Source organism: Medicago sativa, chromosome 6 (assembly GCF_051527215.1).
Source record: "Medicago sativa cultivar Bolivia chromosome 6, Bolivia_mono, whole genome shotgun sequence".
Taxonomy (NCBI): Eukaryota; Viridiplantae; Streptophyta; class Magnoliopsida; order Fabales; family Fabaceae; genus Medicago; species Medicago sativa.
In genome coordinates this window covers 7,700,043-7,719,317 of record NC_140754.1, presented here as the reverse complement: position 1 = coordinate 7,719,317, position 19,275 = coordinate 7,700,043, and the positions used below count along the sequence as shown (strand labels likewise).

General features: G+C 31.6%; 1 protein-coding gene across 1 annotated transcript; it reads left to right on the top strand.

The window, feature by feature from the left end:
• Window positions 1-584: 584 nt before the first annotated feature.
• LOC146912493 (putative 1-deoxy-D-xylulose-5-phosphate synthase, chloroplastic) lies at window positions 585-6,345 on the top strand. Its single transcript, XM_085720657.1, has 10 exons — window positions 585-829; window positions 1,048-1,173; window positions 1,643-1,807; window positions 1,926-2,076; window positions 2,705-2,958; window positions 3,584-3,809; window positions 3,983-4,290; window positions 4,828-5,109; window positions 5,360-5,644; window positions 5,974-6,345. The coding sequence occupies exons 1-10, from the start codon at window positions 686-688 to the stop codon at window positions 6,121-6,123; spliced, it is 2,091 nt and encodes a 696-aa protein (XP_085576783.1). The 5' UTR covers window positions 585-685; the 3' UTR covers window positions 6,124-6,345.
• The last annotated feature ends 12,930 nt before the right edge of the window (window positions 6,346-19,275 follow it).

The window sequence follows — 19,275 nt, the reverse complement described above, 5'->3', positions numbered from 1 at the left end:
TTGGCCTGTGTGCTTGTTTTGCTGGCAAGGGTGGAGCTTTTTGTGCGACTGCTGTAGCAGGTTTGTTGGCGTGTGTGTTTTGGTTTCGGTGGAATGTTATTTTGCCAAGGTTTGTGCTGCTAGAGCCTGTGGGTTCGGTCTGTTTCTTTCCTTAGATGGCTGGGCAGGTTTTGGCTCTTGGATGTTGCGGCTGGGGTTTCTTTGAAGTGTATGCCCCTTTAGTTTTTGAGAGCCTCATATTTGTATGTCATGTATTAGGGTGGTTTTTAAGGGGTTTTTGTTCGAGCTAGGTGATTGATTGGCAACCGATTTCCCCTTGTTTGTATTTTTTTCCCACCCGAGCTTATTAGTGCACCTCGCACGGGCTCGTCGGTTAATAATATTTTGCCGTTCAAAAAAAAAAAAAACTTGAGTGTTGTGAGTTTGTTCGCAGATTCACCCTTTACGTTTTTAGCGATGTTTGTATCTGATGTACTCTATCAATGTGAATGAATGAATATCGTTTGTTTTTGTCAAAAATAAACATAGCTACCGGGCTGTACGTCTGTTTTTCTCTCTATTTATATGCTCCAGTTTCACGTTGAAATTCACAAATTGCCTTCTCCTTAGTTCTTATTGCATCTAACACAGCTTCTGGAAACCCACTTAATTCACAGAATATTGTCTTGAGTTTTGGTGTTCTATCATGGCTCTAGCAAACACGTTGTCATTCCCTGTCCTTTTGAGCCAAACTGCAAAACAATATGATCTGAAACGATCAACTCCTCTTGGTGGTTCTAACTATCAATGGGGTGCTTCAGATCTTACTTGCAATCCCAGACTCAACCAGGTTAGGTTTTTTTGTTGAAGTTATTTTATATCATTATATTTAAACCAACTTGTTTGGTTTTTTTTTTTTTTTTTTGAAGTTATTTTCTATCATTATATTTAAATTAAACCAACTTGTTTGTTTGGTTTTTTTTTTTTTTGAAGTTATTTTCCATCATTAAAATTGAGATGGGACTCGTATTCTGAAATAAATGCACGTCTAATTATGAATGTATGTAGGTAAGGAGAAAACCATATGGGGTTTGTGCATCAGTATCCGAAATGGGGGAGGAGTATAAGAAGAAACCTACACCCCTTTTGGATACGGTAAAGTATCCCGAAGATATGAAGACTCTAACGATTAAGGTAAAATAGGAGTAACTCAGCATGAAAGTAAACTCTAACATATTTTAACATAAGAATTTCACTATAAACTGGTTAATGGTTAATGAACATGTAATGAATATGGCAGGTGTCATGTTTTTTTTTTCCTTTCAAGTGTTCAAATATACATTATATATTTTTTTAAAGGAAAATATACATTATATTTATTAAATGTCAATATTGTGCTCAAATACTAGGGGTGACATTTGCATCCAATATTATACTCAATTTTGTTTGGAGTACCGTAGAAATTGCCTATTTTTTTAACAAAAAAATGTGTAAAAACATGGCATGATAAACTAAGATATCCCATATTATGATGGTACCCCTTATGAGCCAATTATGAATTTTTAACTACAAACTCGTACATACATCATGTAATAAAATTGTTAATGGATTGGATTCAAAGTAATTATATGAGAATTTGATTCTATATCATTTATTGATGTAGGAACTAAAACAACTTGCGGGTGAACTACGCTCAGATCTTATCCAGAGTGTTTCTCAAACTGGAGGACATCTAGGATCGAATCTGGGAGTTGTAGAACTCACTGTTGCCCTCCATTATGTTTTCAATGCTCCTATAGACAAAATCTTGTGGGATGTTGGCCATCAGGTTGATTATACTCCTATTATTGTTATTATTATTAACATTTTGAAAAAATCTATGTTATTGGTAATTAGTACTAGTTGATTTTCTAGGTGATGATGACTCTCTTGTGTGAATTTTGCAGGCATATCCACATAAAATTCTCACTGGTAGAAGGAATAAGATGCATACATTGAGGCAGAAAGATGGATTAAGTGGGTTTACAAAACGCTCTGAGAGTGAATTTGATAGTTTTGGCACTGGTCACAGCTCAACAACAATGTCAGCAGGGCTAGGTATTTCTTTTATTCTTATCTATGTTTCTAGCCAGAAATTTTCAGGCCATAGCTTATATAAATAAAATAACTAGTTTGTAAAGTATTTCATGAAGAATGAATTTTGAAGATAATATGAGATGTACTCTTCTAAGTTTTAAGTTATATATATATATATATATATATATATATATATATATATATATATATATACTGACTATTGTCATTGTCAAAAAAAGAAAGTTATATATTACACTTCAATTTGAAGGTATAACTGTGTAGATAACTTTTAAAGCCCAAGACAAAATATTTAGAGACACTTAATTAATAAGTGTTTATTATTTACCAATAGGAAATATCTTTTCAGTATTTCTGATTTTATTTTTCTTTTGGTAGTAGAAAAGACAGAAGCCCAAGTATTCTAATTTTTATGTAACCAAAAAAATATTTGACTATATTTGAAAAACAATCAGTTGATTCTAATTTTTCAAAAAACAACCTCTCTCACGAAAGCTTAAATTGTTAGGTCTAATAATGAACTTATATCTATGAGACAATATTTGCTGCAATTGCAGCACAGCTTTATATTAATGCACAATTGGATTTGTGATCGGACTTTTGAAATTTTGACATTTTACTCCAAAAACAGGAATGGCGGTGGGTAGAGATCTAAAGGGGGACAACAATAATGTGGTCACCATCATCGGTGATGGTGCTATGACTGCAGGGCAGGCATTTGAGGCAATGAATAATGCCGGATATCTTCAGTCAAATCTCATTGTTATTTTAAATGACAATGAACAAGTATCGCTACCTACCGCGGACCTTCATGGTCCAATACCACCAGTTGGTGCTCTGAGTAGATGTCTCAGCAGGTTACAATCAGACAAACCTCTTGTCAAGGTAAGTATGTTGGCTATCATGGCTATCCTTGTCGAAATCACACTGAGCTACCGTAATTTTGCAAAAGCTATATTCCATAAATGAATTTCTTCGATGTAAAATTTACTGTTTGGATGATAAATTTGGAGAATATTTAAAATGAAGAGATTTTATGAAGTTTTTTGTCAAAGATAAAGTTGGTCCTTATTATAGTTTCAAATTATGCAAATTGATTCTTATATGTTTTAAAACATACACATTGGTTACTATTTATTTTTAAATTTTGCAAACTGATCCCTAATATTTTTAGAAATTGCAAATGTTTCCCTATTTTTAATATTTTGAAAATTGGTCCATCAACTTTTTAAAATTTCAAATTTGGCCCAAATATTTAAAAATTCTCATTTTGCATCACTTTTCATTATATATTTATACCTTTATCCCATAACTTTTACACTTTATAAAAATAGCCGAGCAAAGTTTAAGAATGAAGAATTTTATTATTCTATCTAAACAAAAAAAAAAAAAAATTAAAGAAATTCAATCAAAGCATTTGAATGGCCTAAAATTCTAATTTTCCTAAAATTTTCAATTACCTCATTCAAGTACACTCGGAAAGACTTACACAGCTGTGAATATTGCTAAGGTTGATGGATGTGATCATGGCATGATTGGTGGTTCTGGATCAACACTATTTGAAGAACTTGGACTTGACTACATTGGTCCTGTTGATGGTCATAGCATTGATGATCTTGTTGCCATTCTCAAACAAGTTAAGAGTCCTAAGAAAACTGGTCCTGTACTAATCCATGTTGTCACTGAAAAAGGCATAGGATATTCATATGCAGAAAAAGCAGCAGACAAGTACCATGGTACAACAGGCATTACAATTTTATTTTTGTCATTCATCAACATGATTCACCTAATAAATTCACCACTTATTATTGCTCATTCAATCTTAGAAAACACAGTTTCTATAGAGATCATGATTAATCTTTGACTTTCTACTTTCATGACAGGCATCTAACATGGTTTAGTTTTGCAGGAGTTGCTAAGTTTGATCCTGCAACTGGAAAACAGTTCAAGACCAAGGCTCCCACACCGGTACTCACATCATGCTTTGCGGATGCTTTGATTGCTGAAGCAGAAGCCGACAAAAGCATTGTTGGAATACATGCTGCAATGGGAGGTGGAACCGGCATGAATCACTTCCTTCACCGATTCCCTTCGAGATGTTTCGATGTAGGGATAGCAGAACAACACGCTGTTACATTTGCCGCAGGTCTAGCTTGTGAAGGTCTTAAGCCTTTTTGTGCAATTTACTCGTCCTTCTTGCAGAGAGCTTATGACCAGGTAGTGTAATTTAATACTATGTATAATATATAAGGCAATAGATTTGTATAATTTTTTTTTGAAAAGGAAAATATTATTCATGACAAGTATATGCAAGACGCACAAAGAACTCGTGGTAGGGAAGAAAAAAATACAACAAGGTGCCGCATATATACGGAACACCACCACACCAAAAAACAACCCAAAACCAATAAAGGCCTCGAACAACGAGGCTGGAATATACTTGTAATACACCAAGCATACCACCGCCTCAAAACCGAAAAACCCAAAAACAGGCTGCTGCACAGCCAAAACAACAGAAGCAGCACGCAAGGCCAGGCAGAAATAGACCGAAACAGCAACACAACCTAACAGCACAGTGGCAAGCAGCCCAAACAGAACTGAAAGACACTCCCCCGAAAGATATGTATAATTAAAGCTCATTTCTTTTCACGTGGGATCATACTACCACTAATGCACCCGATCCCATATAGCATATTGTACAACATTAATTTTTTTACATAACGCTTTAAACATATATTTCATGTCCATTCGAAGGTGGTGCATGATGTGGATTTGCAAAAGCTGCCAGTAAGATTTGTTATCGACAAAGCTGGATTTGTTGGAGAAGATGGTCCAACACATTGTGGTTCTTTTGATGTCACTTATATGGCATGTCTACCTAATATGGTGGTGATGGCTCCTTCTGACGAAGCAGAGATTATGCATATGGTGGCTACTGCTGTTGCCATTAACGATCGACCTAGCTGTTTCCGATTTCCACGGGCAAATGGAACTGGTGTAGAATTGCCACCAGGGAATAGAGGCATTCCTCTTGAGGTGAGTTAGAGTATAGTCACACTTGTACTTCAAAATTATGCCCTTATGAAGATTATTAGAAAGAACAGAAAGAACTGTTCACAACATATTCTCTAACACGTCCATTTCTGCACGAATACTTTATCCATTATTAGAATAAATTCACTTGGATCCCACTAAATAATTGCATTAGATTGTGTATTGCTGGCATTTCTCTTTAAAACAGTTTTGGCAAATGAAGTTAACAATTAATGTTTTGACATGTTAACAGATAGGAAAAGGAAGAATGCTCACCGAAGGCGAAAGAGTGGCCCTTTTGGGCTTTGGGACAGCAGTTAAAAGTTGTCTCGATGCAGCCTCAATATTGCAGCAACATGGCTTGCTTGTCACGGTGGCGGATGCACGTTTCTGCAAGCCATTGGACCGTTCGCTCATTCGCAACCTAGCGAAATCACATGAGGTTTTGATCACTGTGGAAGAAGGATCAATAGGAGGATTTGGTTCTCATGTTGCTCAGTTCATGGCCCTTGATGGTCTTCTTGATGGAAAATTGAAGGTATGAATTATTTTCTTATGTACTAAAATAATAGTACGTAGAATTTAATTTTGATAGACCGTCAATGTAAAAAGTTCAACACTATCAATAAGTTATACCCAATCATTTGTGCGACTTTAGAAATATTTATGATCAAAGTTGAACGTTGTTAATAATATGATGATTATAACTGATTGACGTTGTAATTTTTTTTCCTCATTGACGGCGGTGACACTGTTTATGAATTAAATTCATCATAGTATAATATATAACATATAACATGCATTTTTGAAGTTTGTGTGAACATTTAACTAGTTGCTGAAAATTGAATTGTGTTTCATATTATCCAGTGGAGGCCAATGGTGTTTCCAGATATTTATATCGACCATGGATCACCAGCTGAGCAATTAGCTGTTGCTGGTCTCACTTCACCTCAAATAGCAGCAACAGTTTTCAAAATTCTTGGACAAAGAAAGGAGGCACTAGAGGTCATACACTAAGAAAGATTGAGTACCAGCCGGTTGCTCCATTTGGGAAATATCAAGACATAACTTAGCAAGGCGGTGCAACCAATCTAAGAATGAATTGTGAAATATGTTATTTGTACTGCATTGAGTACCATTTCTGCACCATATAGATGTTTGTGTTCATTAAAAAAACAAAGGTGCAGGTGTATCATTTTAATTTACCTCAAGAGAGGTCAATGCAATTTTCCATAATAATCATTTTATAGTTTTCTGCACTAATTACAAAATTGAAATTAAGAGATCAATAAAAATCAAGATCATTATAAAATATTAATGCTTCGTAGTGAAACATGAATGAGAGAAATATATTTTGCTAGAACAAAAATACATCTAATAATCAGAAGTAATAACCTTGTAAAGGAAAACAGATTTTTTTTATCAAAAAACAAGAAAAACAAAAGACAAGTTGTTTCTAAAACCTTCGGAATTGGTTATTAATTCTCACATAGTAAACTCCTCCAAGAAGTCTTACAAGAATGTGTGAAAACAACCAAATTATGCAAGGACTTTAAGAAGTCGTTCTTGCTGCCGACACTCGTTTATACTTTCATATTTATACTTTTTTTTAAGAAACTTTCATATTTATACTTATATATTATATATGTGTGTGTGTTTGAGAGAGAATCCGTTGACACACACCAATGTAAGTCATTTGTCTTCCACCAAATCTCACCGTTAACTTAAACAAATTCTACGTATGATATCTCTTGATAAAAATGCTAGAACATATGCTATTTTGAAATCTGTTATGACAAACTGCTAATTTTAATTATAAAATATCGGACATGTTGTATTATGTGGGAATACAACCATTCTTACTCTAAAGAAACTGCTTTGGATCGTGAAGTTAATGCAAACATACTTATTGTCGCTGCTTTTCACTACAACATAATTAAGATCTAGTAACACTTGAAAATTGTAACTAAATCAAGAAAAATGTTGCTAATTCAATTTAGTAACAATTGAACAATTGTTGGGTAAAGCCCATGTTACTAAAATATAGAGAAAGCTATACAAAGTTTGTTGTTACTAAGTGACTATTAATTCTTCAATAAAAAGCGAGTATGATGAAAAGAGACAAGAAGGGAGAGGCTCCAAGGAAGTTAATAGAGAGAGAGGAAAAATATTTTGTGAATTGTGAAGTGAAGGGGTGAAAGTGAAATGTATAAGGGGTGAAGTGCCTTTTTCTTTTTACTGAAGATAAAGATATATTTTCTAGACTTTGTCTAATCTTTATAAATAAAATAGTCTTGCATCATGCCACACCCCTACTAGAAATCACCTAAGATATCTAGCATGTGTGTTAAATTTGGTGTCGGATACATGGAAAATATAAAATAAATAAATATTCTCTGAACAAATTATAAAATTTCTCGCCTATTACCTCCATTGACGTGTACCTTACATGGTCCAGCTAGGTCTGCTTCTTCATCACGAGCCATTCTATCGTATAATAACTTGTACATCTGAAATAAATAAAAGGGATTAAGGTGAGACGAGATGTCTCAGCGAGTTCCATCTATCCTAGGTTGTAGGCAATCTCGGGAACCTAGGATCACCATCTGTTTCTAACCTCAACCCATTTTGGATTTATACGATCTCATTATGCATAACTGAGCGATCAGGGGATAATTAAAATCGCTGTCGGAAATAATATTTTTATCATATAAGAAATATAGTCATACTCTTAACTAAAATTCCACATTTTCAACGATTAGTAAAATGCCCATAAAATATTGCTTCATAGTTAATTCATTCCAAACATAATTTTCATGTCAATACACTTCTCTAAAGTACAAAGCTACTGAAATTTGACACATTCTCGTATACTTTATCATCGCATTCCATGATGTGAATTTACTATCAATAAAGTATATAAATTATTTTCTCATTTATACAACTCAATATAAATTATCTCATCAATATAAAATATTTTCTCATTTGTACCACTCAATATAAACTATTTCATCATTTATCTCTTTTCATTATTTGTACATAAACCACATTATCTCTTCGTTGTGGCGAACGGGAATATACCACATTATCTCTTCGTTGTGGGGACCGGAATATACCACATTATCTCTTCGTTGTGGCGAACAGAATATACCACATTATCTCTTCGTTTTGGCGAACGGAATATACCACATTTTCTCTTCGTTGTGGCGAACGGAATATACCACATTTTCTCTTCGTTGTGGCGAAAGGAATATACCACATTATCTCTTCGTTGTGGCGAACGGAATATACCACATTATCTCTTCATTGTAGCGAACGGTGATTATTTATAATTACTATGAGTGCATTACTCATAGGCAGCATTCTCTCTTCGTTTCAGCGAACGGATATAAATTTTAAAATACTATGAGCACTTAACTCATAGGCTGCATTATCTCTTCGTTGCAGCAAACGGATATCAATTTTAAAATACTATGAACAATTTGTTCGTAGGCTGCATTCTCTCTTCGTTGCAGCAAACGGCTTTTCTATTATAGTACTTCTATCTTATCTAATTAATTATTATTTACTTGGAGTTTGATCAATCTCCATAATCATCATCGTATCTGCTACAACAGTCCATTATTCATCAATAACACTTAACATCAGGTATAATGAAACTTTTGTAGTATTTGCCTAAACATGGTACCTTACTAAAATTTATCATCATTCATATAAATTTAGAAGAACATAGAGAATAATGTCAAGCATTATGGATGCTATAACTTCAGTGAAACTATGTCGGCTTAATTGATCTTTCAACCGGTTAAAATCATAAAATCAGTAAGACCATCTGAAATTCTACAGATTTGACTCAATTTTCATGCATGTAACATGCCAAATTTCATCCAAAGACAGTCCTCACACAGCTCTAAATCAGTTTAATCATCAATTAAGAATCAAGAATAGTATTTCAAAGGTAATAAACATAGTTTAATCATTCTAACTATCTTATATTTATTCCACTTCAAATGTACCATTTATATGGCATAATAGACATGTTTGCACAAAAGGCAAATAATTCATAAAATGGTCTAATTATTCATGTTATCTCAATAATCTAACATAATCATAATTGATCCCCAAAGGTGGGTGTCAAGCTAAAGGAACTCACCGCGACTTATTTGACAACTTTCAACAGCTTGCTGCAACTATTGCTTAAGCCTCCGCCAAAGCTCTTACTTATGTCTTCTTCGGTCCTCGGTACATATAGCTCACATATGCAAAACCCGTAGGGTCCACCCTCCAATTTCCAGCATCAGTGACTTACCACTCGTTGGAAAGCTTAGGGTGTCAAGATTAAAAATATAATTTTTGTTTTGAGGGTTAACCATCCAATTGGTACAGTTTAACAAAAGAATGGGCATTGGTATAGAAACAAGACTGAAACTTTTCTCAAACTTGTAGGTAACTTTTCTCCTACTATACTTAATTGAATTTAACAATTCTTGTGTCTAAACTGTAGGGAATTTCGTTACCTATCCATAACAATAAAAACCAACTGATTCGGAGTTACAGAGAGAAAGTTATTACCATTTAGTAAAGCCCTATACTAAAACCCGTAAACAAAATCCAGCAGAAAATTACCAAACTTCAAATGCATTTTTCCAATTCGTTTCTAATCCGAAACATACGAAATTTATATCCGATTTGAAGGGAATTAAGTGGAGAATCTAAAAATCCAATAATCACTTAATTTTGATCAACACAATAACAGGTATCACCCCAAAAACAGAACCTGTCCAACAGCAATCACAACAGCTCCTATAGGTTCTTGAGTCTCTAGTTTTCACTTATGTATCAACTGCACACTACCAGCTTATCCACAATAATTTTAAACATAAATAACAGATTCAAACTCAAACATACATAACCTATCACTACTTTTTGACTCCTTAATTCCTTGTCTCTAACACCCATCAAGTAATAAAAAATTTCCAATGTCTCTAATTCCTACACCACATCAATTTAAGTAATTTTCATGATTACCCACAACATATATCTCTTTTCTAAAGCATTAAATGGAATAACTCCAACAAAGAGTGAGATTGAACAAAGTGAGTGGGTGATTCGGCCACCATAGAGAAAGAGAAAGGGAAGGAACTTTTGATGTTTACAATGGATTGGTGAGAAAAATTGTGATTTTTGAAAAAATTATGGAAAGGGGCGGTTCACTTGCAATGAGTGGGAGAGATGAGTTTTGAGTTGTGTTTCTTGTTATTCACACTACTAGTAGCCTATTTGTTGCTTGAATTTAGTGATTCCATGAAGAAATGAAAATTTGTGATGGAGAGGGATTGGGTTTGATGAGGCCGATGGTATAGAGAAAGAATGAGAGAAAATTTGTGAAAATGTGTTGGAAAGAGAGAAGTGGAAAGAAGTGTGTAGAAAATTATGGTATTTTCCTATATAAAAATATACTTAGCCACCAAAATGTCTAAATTGCCCTTGGCTTAAAGAAAATATCATGGAGGAGATGTTACACATCATGCACAAGTATCTTTTTTACTCCCTCCGTTCCTTTTTAAGTGTCACTTTTGAGAAAAATTTTGTTTCAATTTAATTGTCACTTTCAAAGTTCAATGCAACATTAAATGTTGTTTTACCATTATTACCCTTAGTTATTTATTGTGGAGAGAGAAGTATATGAAAGAAGATATTAAATGAATAAGGTCATTATGGTAAAAGTACTCCCTCCGTTTCAAAATGAGTGTCGCTTTAGCCAAAAAAAATTGTTTCAAAATGAATGTCGCTTTCAGTTTCCAATGCAATAATAACTTTTTCTTTTCAATTGTACCCTCCAATTAATACTCTGCACACTACTTCCAAAGTATTACTTTTAAAACTAACCAATAGTTAATAAGGATAATTTGGTAAAATAATCATTCTCTTTCTCTTAATCATTGCATTTCTTAATATGTGTGTAAACACCTAAAACGACACTCATTTTGAAACGGATGGAGTATAAATTATTGTATCAAAAGTAGTAACATTTATTTATTGTCTTGGTATGTGTAAAATGTCAAAATGTGACAATTAAAAAGGAACGGAGGTAGTACCATTATTGGATCAATAAGTCACATCATATTTTATTTAATGATGAGATTTATTGATCAAATGGTTGAAACTAGTTTGTCCAAGGTACAAGACATATTTCATTTGTGCATTATTGAATTGACCTATTTTCTAAGTTGTAGCAAATTAAATATCCAAGCATTAGAGGAGAAAATGAATCAGTAAATCAAAAGAGGAAGAATGTAGAGTGATGTATGCCTAATGTAAGGTAACATTAAAATCATTTTGGGGGAGAGATGTAAATGCATAAGAAGAGTGACGATATTGTACAATTGGTATGATATGCATGATGTGGGAGATATAATTGAAGGAATCCAAAGTTGTTCGTAAAGATTGAAAGGTTAGAAGAATGCTCCAAGTCTCCAACAAAGCCAACCTATATAGCTAGAAGCTAACATGAGTTTAATGGATATTCAAATCATATTTTCCTTTTCTTCACATCATAGATATACATGTGAATTGGTCAACAATCTCAAACTTCAAATAAAGTTCAATATAAAAAGAAAATAAGATGTCTAAATTTTACAATTATTGATTATGATCTATCCAAAGAAAAATGATATGCATGAGAGAAAAATGATAGAGGTGCGAGGTTCGCAAACTTTACTGTCGTCTATGACCACGCATTTCAAATTACAAAACCACATAAATAAAATTGGAATTGTACCTATCCATTCTGTTTGATCTATCCAAAGCATATGTGTAAGACCCCTAATTTTGAATATAAATAAATATTAATAATATAGTATTATTTTCCCACATAAATTTTATTTTATGAGAAAAGAAAAATAAATAATAGTTTCAACAATGAATTTTAATTGTTGCTCGAATATTTTAGGATTTTTGTCGCGATGGTGACACGTGGTAAAATTTTCAGAAAATATTTCTAGAGCTTGATTTTAAATGGAAAATTTCGTCACGTTTAATATTTGAAACGAACCCCATTTACTACAAAAAAAAATTATTAGACTCAAAATTATTTAAGATAAATTTAAGCAATAAAAATAATTTCCCCGTTGGAAATTTTCTCATCAGAACACGTCGTATAAAATATCTAGATAAAAAGTTTTCTTATTGACAAATATGAATTCGAATATTTTTACCATTATCATTTATCAACGAAAATTAACTTGATGACCAAGAAAAGATGAATGACTAAGATTTAGAGCACATATATTTACTATTTCATCCAATGGCCTATATTAATTCTTGTTTTATTCAATAAGAATCTCGATGATCAAGATCGAAAGAAGGGCCAAGATCTAATGCACATACTTCTACTTTGATCCAAGGGCTAGAATTTTATTATGCGTTCTATTTAAGTGACTTAGCAACCAAGAAATTTTTGCTCATCCCTTTTACTTTCACAACATCGAAAACTCTCTCTCTCTAAAAATCTGTAGAGGGTGAGTATCATTACGAGAGACAATCAACCCCACTCTGGATACCATAAAATATCCAATTCATATGAAGAACCCCACTCCTATTTTACCTTGTTAGAGAGATTCTTCATATGAATACTCCTATTTTACCTTGTTAGAGAGATTCTTCATATGAATTGGATAGTTTATCGTATCCAAGAGCGGAGTTGGTTGTCTCTCATAATGATACTCCCTATTTCTCTATAGAATTTTGCTTCTCTCTCTTCCGTGAGCTCCCTTCTTTCTCTACAGAAGCCTAAAATAAGGTGACAATTTCCTTCCTTTTCTTTTACTTCCTCTGTGGTCGAAACTTTGTTATGTGGTTCTTTTTGACAAAAATATATTTTTTGATTTTATAATGAGTTGGGTTAAAACATTTTAGATCATGAATAATTTATTTAAAGATCAAGAATTTGTTTTTTTTTTTTTTTATTTCGTCTTGTTGTATGAAGGGCGAACTCAAAGGAATATGATGATTTTATTTATTTTATTCAAGCTTAGTTATTTGATTTTATTTATTTTGTAAAAGAATTGAGTTTTGATTATTTTGCTTTGTTGATTTAATTTAACTAAGTGGTGTGAGTGTGGAGAAGATTATTTTAGCAATCTTTATCTTTGAAAATGTAAAATTATATAAAAACAAGGTAAAATAATAAATGTTCGGATATATCTTTTAGGCCATAAAATGGAACCTTCCCCCCGGAAACATTGGACATATTGGACTTTTTTTAGGGAGGGAAATGAATATATTGGACATATATGGACCATGCAAAGCAAAATGAATATATGGACATTTGGACTTCGATTTTTCTCTGAATCACATGACTAACAAAGTATAACTATGTGGACAAACAAAACTGCTAAATTTATATAGTAGACTCATGAGTTATAGTTATGGACATTGGAAGGGCAACTTATTTTTAATGTTAAAATAGATTATGATGTATGATTATATTTTACTACTTTTGGTAACCCTGGTTTTAGAGTTAATTAAGGGTCAACTTAGATATTTTTATAGAGTTGTATATGTTTTATTTTCTCTACATTATAATTGTACCGACATAAATGATACTACCATGAGAAATGAATACACATGATTATTTCGAACAATTTCACTTTCTATTTTATCCTTCATTTAAATTATTATATTTAAAATTTTATCCTTTTAACTTTCTTAGTTAAAATTATTAATTAATTAAAAAAATGTTAAATACATTAAAATTGCAACAACACCACTACAATTGAAATTTGAATTATTAATTAACAAATTAGTTAGCCCATGTTAACCGTCACCTTCTCACACATCCTTATCACACTCTATACCTACAGAATAAGGTGTACAGTTTTGACATGCATCTCATGTTTTTTCTTCTTCTTTTATAACATAGTGTCGCTTTGTTACACATTTACATCTCTCACCTAAATGACCTAACGTTACCTTACTTGAGGTACTCTTAATAATGGAAGATATCTCAACAACTTTTAAAAAATATCTTTAACTTATTTCAAACATACGGACTGATATATGTACAAAGGTATGTAAGCACTTGCCCCCACTTTGTTACACTAGAATTAAATATATATGGTGTCTACTATTTTTAATACAAACTGATACAGATGAGTAAATTTCTCTATTTATTTCCTCGAAACACTTGTTTTATCCAAATGCACACGTGACCAAAAATATGAACAAAGATACAAAACCAAAGCATAGTATTTGTTTTATCCAAACACATACTATTGTTTTGTTTTGATATGGGAATAATATTGTTTGTAAATTATGTTTTAGCTGATGGATCTAAAACTAGAGTTTAGTTGCCTCATTCTTGGGTTTACCCAACTTATTTGTGTATCCTTTGAAAGCAAAGTATATTTTTTTGCATGTGTTATATTAATTTTTATTAATATGAGATGTTGAATTAATTTTTAATTTTATGATAATATTTATTAGATTAATATGATATTATTTTTTCACTTCTTTATATTCAAGAAAATGACTATTGTTACATTTTTTTGACAGAGTCATTATTGTTACTTTATGATCTTAACTTCCAATGTTTTTATATGTTGAAAATGATTTTCCTATTTCAAAGTACAGGAGCATGTTAGGTGTGTCATCTAAAAAACGGGAATTTTTTATATTAATTATGTTTTACAAAATTCCATTATCATTGCATGTCGATTAACAATTAATCAGCTCAATTAGTTTATGAACATCACTAACAATAATATACTATGATGTACCAATTGCAACGTTCAATGCTATGTTTCAAGACCAAAAAATTGAACTTCAAAGAATATTCATATTATATATGTAGTCTAGGTCTTGATTTATTGCTTAATATGGTGGCAAATTGAACCTTGTTTTCAAATTGTAGTTTTTTTCCCTTGATTGTATTAGGACTTAATGTAAAAATCCGATGTAAAGGTTGTTTGAGCTTTCTTATATCGAGTGGGTAGAATTATAAAAAATTACAAGTAACCGATAAGCAAATTCAATAATGTGACAAAATTGGATACACATAAAATAACCAAGGTACCAATTTAGTAATTCAAACTTCATACTCAATATAGATGAATTATAGAGAAAATATCACAAACTTATAACATATTTCATATGGTTAATCATGCCTGGTTTGAAAATATTGAAGTTTTTTAAGTTAATATTTGGGTTTTATTTTAGGTTTACATATCCATGTCTCAAGTATCCTTAACATAACTTTTAAGCAGAATATGGAATCCTTAAGGCCATGTGAGTATGAGAATGCATGGTTGAAGGAAAGCTTATAAGAATTGTTTGGTACTATCTATATCAACAAGATGCATCTTCTTTTCGGTAGCTCATTCCATAAGAACTCCACAGTTAAGCGTGCTTGACTTGGAGCAATTTTGGGATGGGTGACCTACTGGGATGTTTCCCGGTAAGCATGCGAGTGAGGACAAAACACGCTGAAAAGACTTGTGTTGGTTTGTGGGGTCAGTCGGCAATCCTAAAAGCAGTCTGGGATGTTACAAAATACCCCTGTAATTAGTGACGTGACAGTGATTAAGTGGGGAGAGGGACGAAATTTTAAGTGATTAAATTTTGGCAGGGCAAAATGCCAGGATTAAGGAATAAAGGGACCATTTTTTAAAGAGGAGTGATATTTGTACAATTAATATTAGACAACTTTGGTGACAACCACTTTTCTTCTCTTGTGATTAGACAAAAGCAATGGAGAGAGAAAGAAGAAAAGAGAGAATAAAAACACATGTGAGTATGAGAGAGAGGGTTGTTTCAAGAGTTGTCAAAAAGCGGTTGTACAAATATCATTTCTCTTTTTTAAATGACCCCTATTTACAGGGACTAAACACATATAAAAGCCTACTTAATATTAACATATGATTTAATAATGCTCTATGCTCACATTTTTGTTACTTCTCCCACATTTTTTTTTTGGGTTATTTCTCCCACATCCATATCACACTCTCTACCAACACACTAAGGCGTATGGTTTTTACATGCATCTCTTGTTTTCTTTTTCTTCTTTTATTGATATTTTCTTTTTCTTCTTTTATTGATATATAACATATATATAGCATCACTATGTTATATATTACATCTTTCCTCTTATATTTTGCCAATTCTTCCTCAAATGCTTGGTTGTTTGCTTGCACTCTTAAAATAGAACATATGATCTCAACAACTTTTGAAATATATCTTCAATTCCCTTCACAGGTTTCCGTAAAAAATAAAATAAAAACCTATTTCAAACCAAGGACTGATATATGTACGAAGGTATGTGTTATATATTACAATTAGTACATGATGAGTATTTCTTTTTGTTTTCCGGTAGGATTTCTCTATTATAGATAATCTTTCTTGAGACAATGTATTAAATGTGAGAATCTATCTCTTAGACGGAATTTGAATCTTAACTCGTTAAATTGTGAGAGTTTAGTTATTTCCGTTTGACCAATCTCTCGTTAAGATTAATATGACAAACTAGTCTAAATACCCGGCGTTGCCCGGGTTAATTATTATAAGCAAATTTTTGTGTTCGAGCAAACATAAATATATTAGGTTGAAATAATTTAAATTCATAAATAAAATTCATTAAACAACATAACATATTAATGGTTAAAATCCTTTAACCAACAAATATTGACTTTAGTTTCGCACCTAAATAAGCTATCAATACTTGACTTATAGTGGTAGAAAATAATATTCATAGTCTGCATCATAAATAAAATAATATGTTAAAAGGTATAATATTTTGCCATAAAATAAAATTTTAAAGACGTATGAAAATAAAGAAGTAAGAGAATATTTGGTTTAAAGTTATTGGACTTCAGGAATATTAAATTAATTATTGTAAAAAAAAAAAGTCTACAGAAACAATATATATATATATATATATATATATACAAACGATGACAAAACATGATAGGAATGAAAAGCGAGCAGAAATATTAGGGATTACTGCATTTTAGAGGGAATTTGTTAGGTTAAATTGATGTGCTGCATTTTAGATGGAATTTGTTAGGTTAAATTGCTGCTAACCTAATACAGCATTATAGAGGAAAATTATTAGGTTAAGTTGCTGCAGACCTAATAAAATAAAATAAAAAAGGCAAGAGGATATGAATGAAATTGGTGCGATGCATTTTTTAGATGGAATTTGTTAGTTAGGTTAAATAATTGCAAACCTAATAAAGCAAATGAGCAGGAAAAAATTAGGTTAAATTGCTGCATACATAACAAAATGAATAAATAACTAGACTCTAACCCGTACGATGTACGGGTTTTGTAGAGTTTCTTATATAAGCATCAAAGTGACTATATTATTAATTTTAGAGTTACATTCAAAGTAATAGAAACAATGAAACTAAGTGATGTTTGAGAGTGATCGACATGCAAAATCTCAAAAAAGAAAATTATAACATTAGTTTGCATCAACAAAAATAAACATGGAATAAAAGTCATAAATTAAATTATGTGAAATTAATCAAACATGAAAATAAACACAATAAAAATGAGTGTTAGTGGCTTAAAAAAAAGGCCTTTAAGATTACATATCCATTTTAGAAGCAACTATATTTCAATAAAAATGTTAGTGGTCTAGTGGTAAAAGCTCTAAGGTGTTGTTATGGGTAGTTGGTTCAATTCCTTGCAAAACAATTTTTAAAAAAAATATATTTAGACCCGCCAAAAAGGGTGGGATTAGGGTTAGGTTGATTGGAGAATATCTAACATTTATACATACATACATATATATTTATACATACATACATACATATATATATATTAAGATATTCGTTCCTTTATAATAATATATATTAAGATATTCGTTCCTTTATAAAAATGAAAAAGATTTGTTAGGATTTTTATAGAATTTTTCAAGCATGTGATAGTTTTTTTTTTTTTTGTTTTTTTTAAGGAATGTGATAGTTTTTTGTTTCTTTTGTTTTTAGGGAGGTATGTGATAGTTTTATTTTCACGGGATATACCACGTAATAATTTGATTTATTTTTAATTTAGAAAAATATTGATTTACATTATGTCAACGTGTGGAAAGACGGGCATTCACATAGCCGTCTTTTCGTTTTTTTTATTACGCTAACACATATAGATTACGAACTATATTTTATATAAAAAGTTTATATAGATTAAAATTATAAGCATAAATATTTATGAATTTAAAATGTAACAAACAAAATTGTTTAAGGTATAGTTTGAATAACAAAAGTCAGCCTAAAATCCTCTATTGTTTATAAATATAGTACAAATATATCATTAATAATTGTAACAAAAAAAAATATCATTAATAAGTGTACAACAACTTGTCAAAAAAAATGTCTACAGAAACAATAGATATATACAAACGATGACACAACAGGATATGAATAAAAAGCTTATCAGCGAGGAGAAATATTAGGGTTTGCTGCATTTTAGAAGGAATTTGTTAGTTTAAATTGGTGCGCTGCATTTTAGATGGAATTTGTTAGGTTAAATTGCTGCTAATCTAATGCAGAATTTTATAGGGAAATTATTAGGTTAAGTTGCTGCAGACCTAATAAAATTAATAAATAAGGATAAACAAGGATAAAAAAATGCATGAAATTGGTGGGCATGAAATTGGTGCGATGCATTTTTTTAGATGAAATTTGTTATGTTAAATAATTGCAAACCTAAAAGTGTAGAAAATATTTGATTCAAAAAAAAAAGGAGGAGGATAGGAATGAAATTTGTTAGGTTAAAAAATAAGGATTCGGCTGGCCAAAATTATAGCAAACTTGATAAAAAAATTCGGCTGGCATTAAGTAAGATGATCAATGTTTAAAATTGAATGGCGCCTAAATGTGCAAGATCCAATGGCTCAGAAAAGTGGAGGAAAAAATGGGGGGAAAATATTAGGGCAACAATAGCTTGAGGGGTTAAGCTTTAGTAAGTTAGGGTAGAAAATATTTGCTTCATAAAAAAAAAAGGCAAGAGGATAGGAATAAAATTGGTGCGATGCATTTTTTTAGATGGAATTTGTTATGTTAAATAATTGCAAACCTAAAAGTGTAGAAAATATTTGATTAAAAAAAAAGGAGGATAGGAATGAAATTTGTTAGGTTAAAAAATTAGGATTCGGCTGGCCAAAATTAT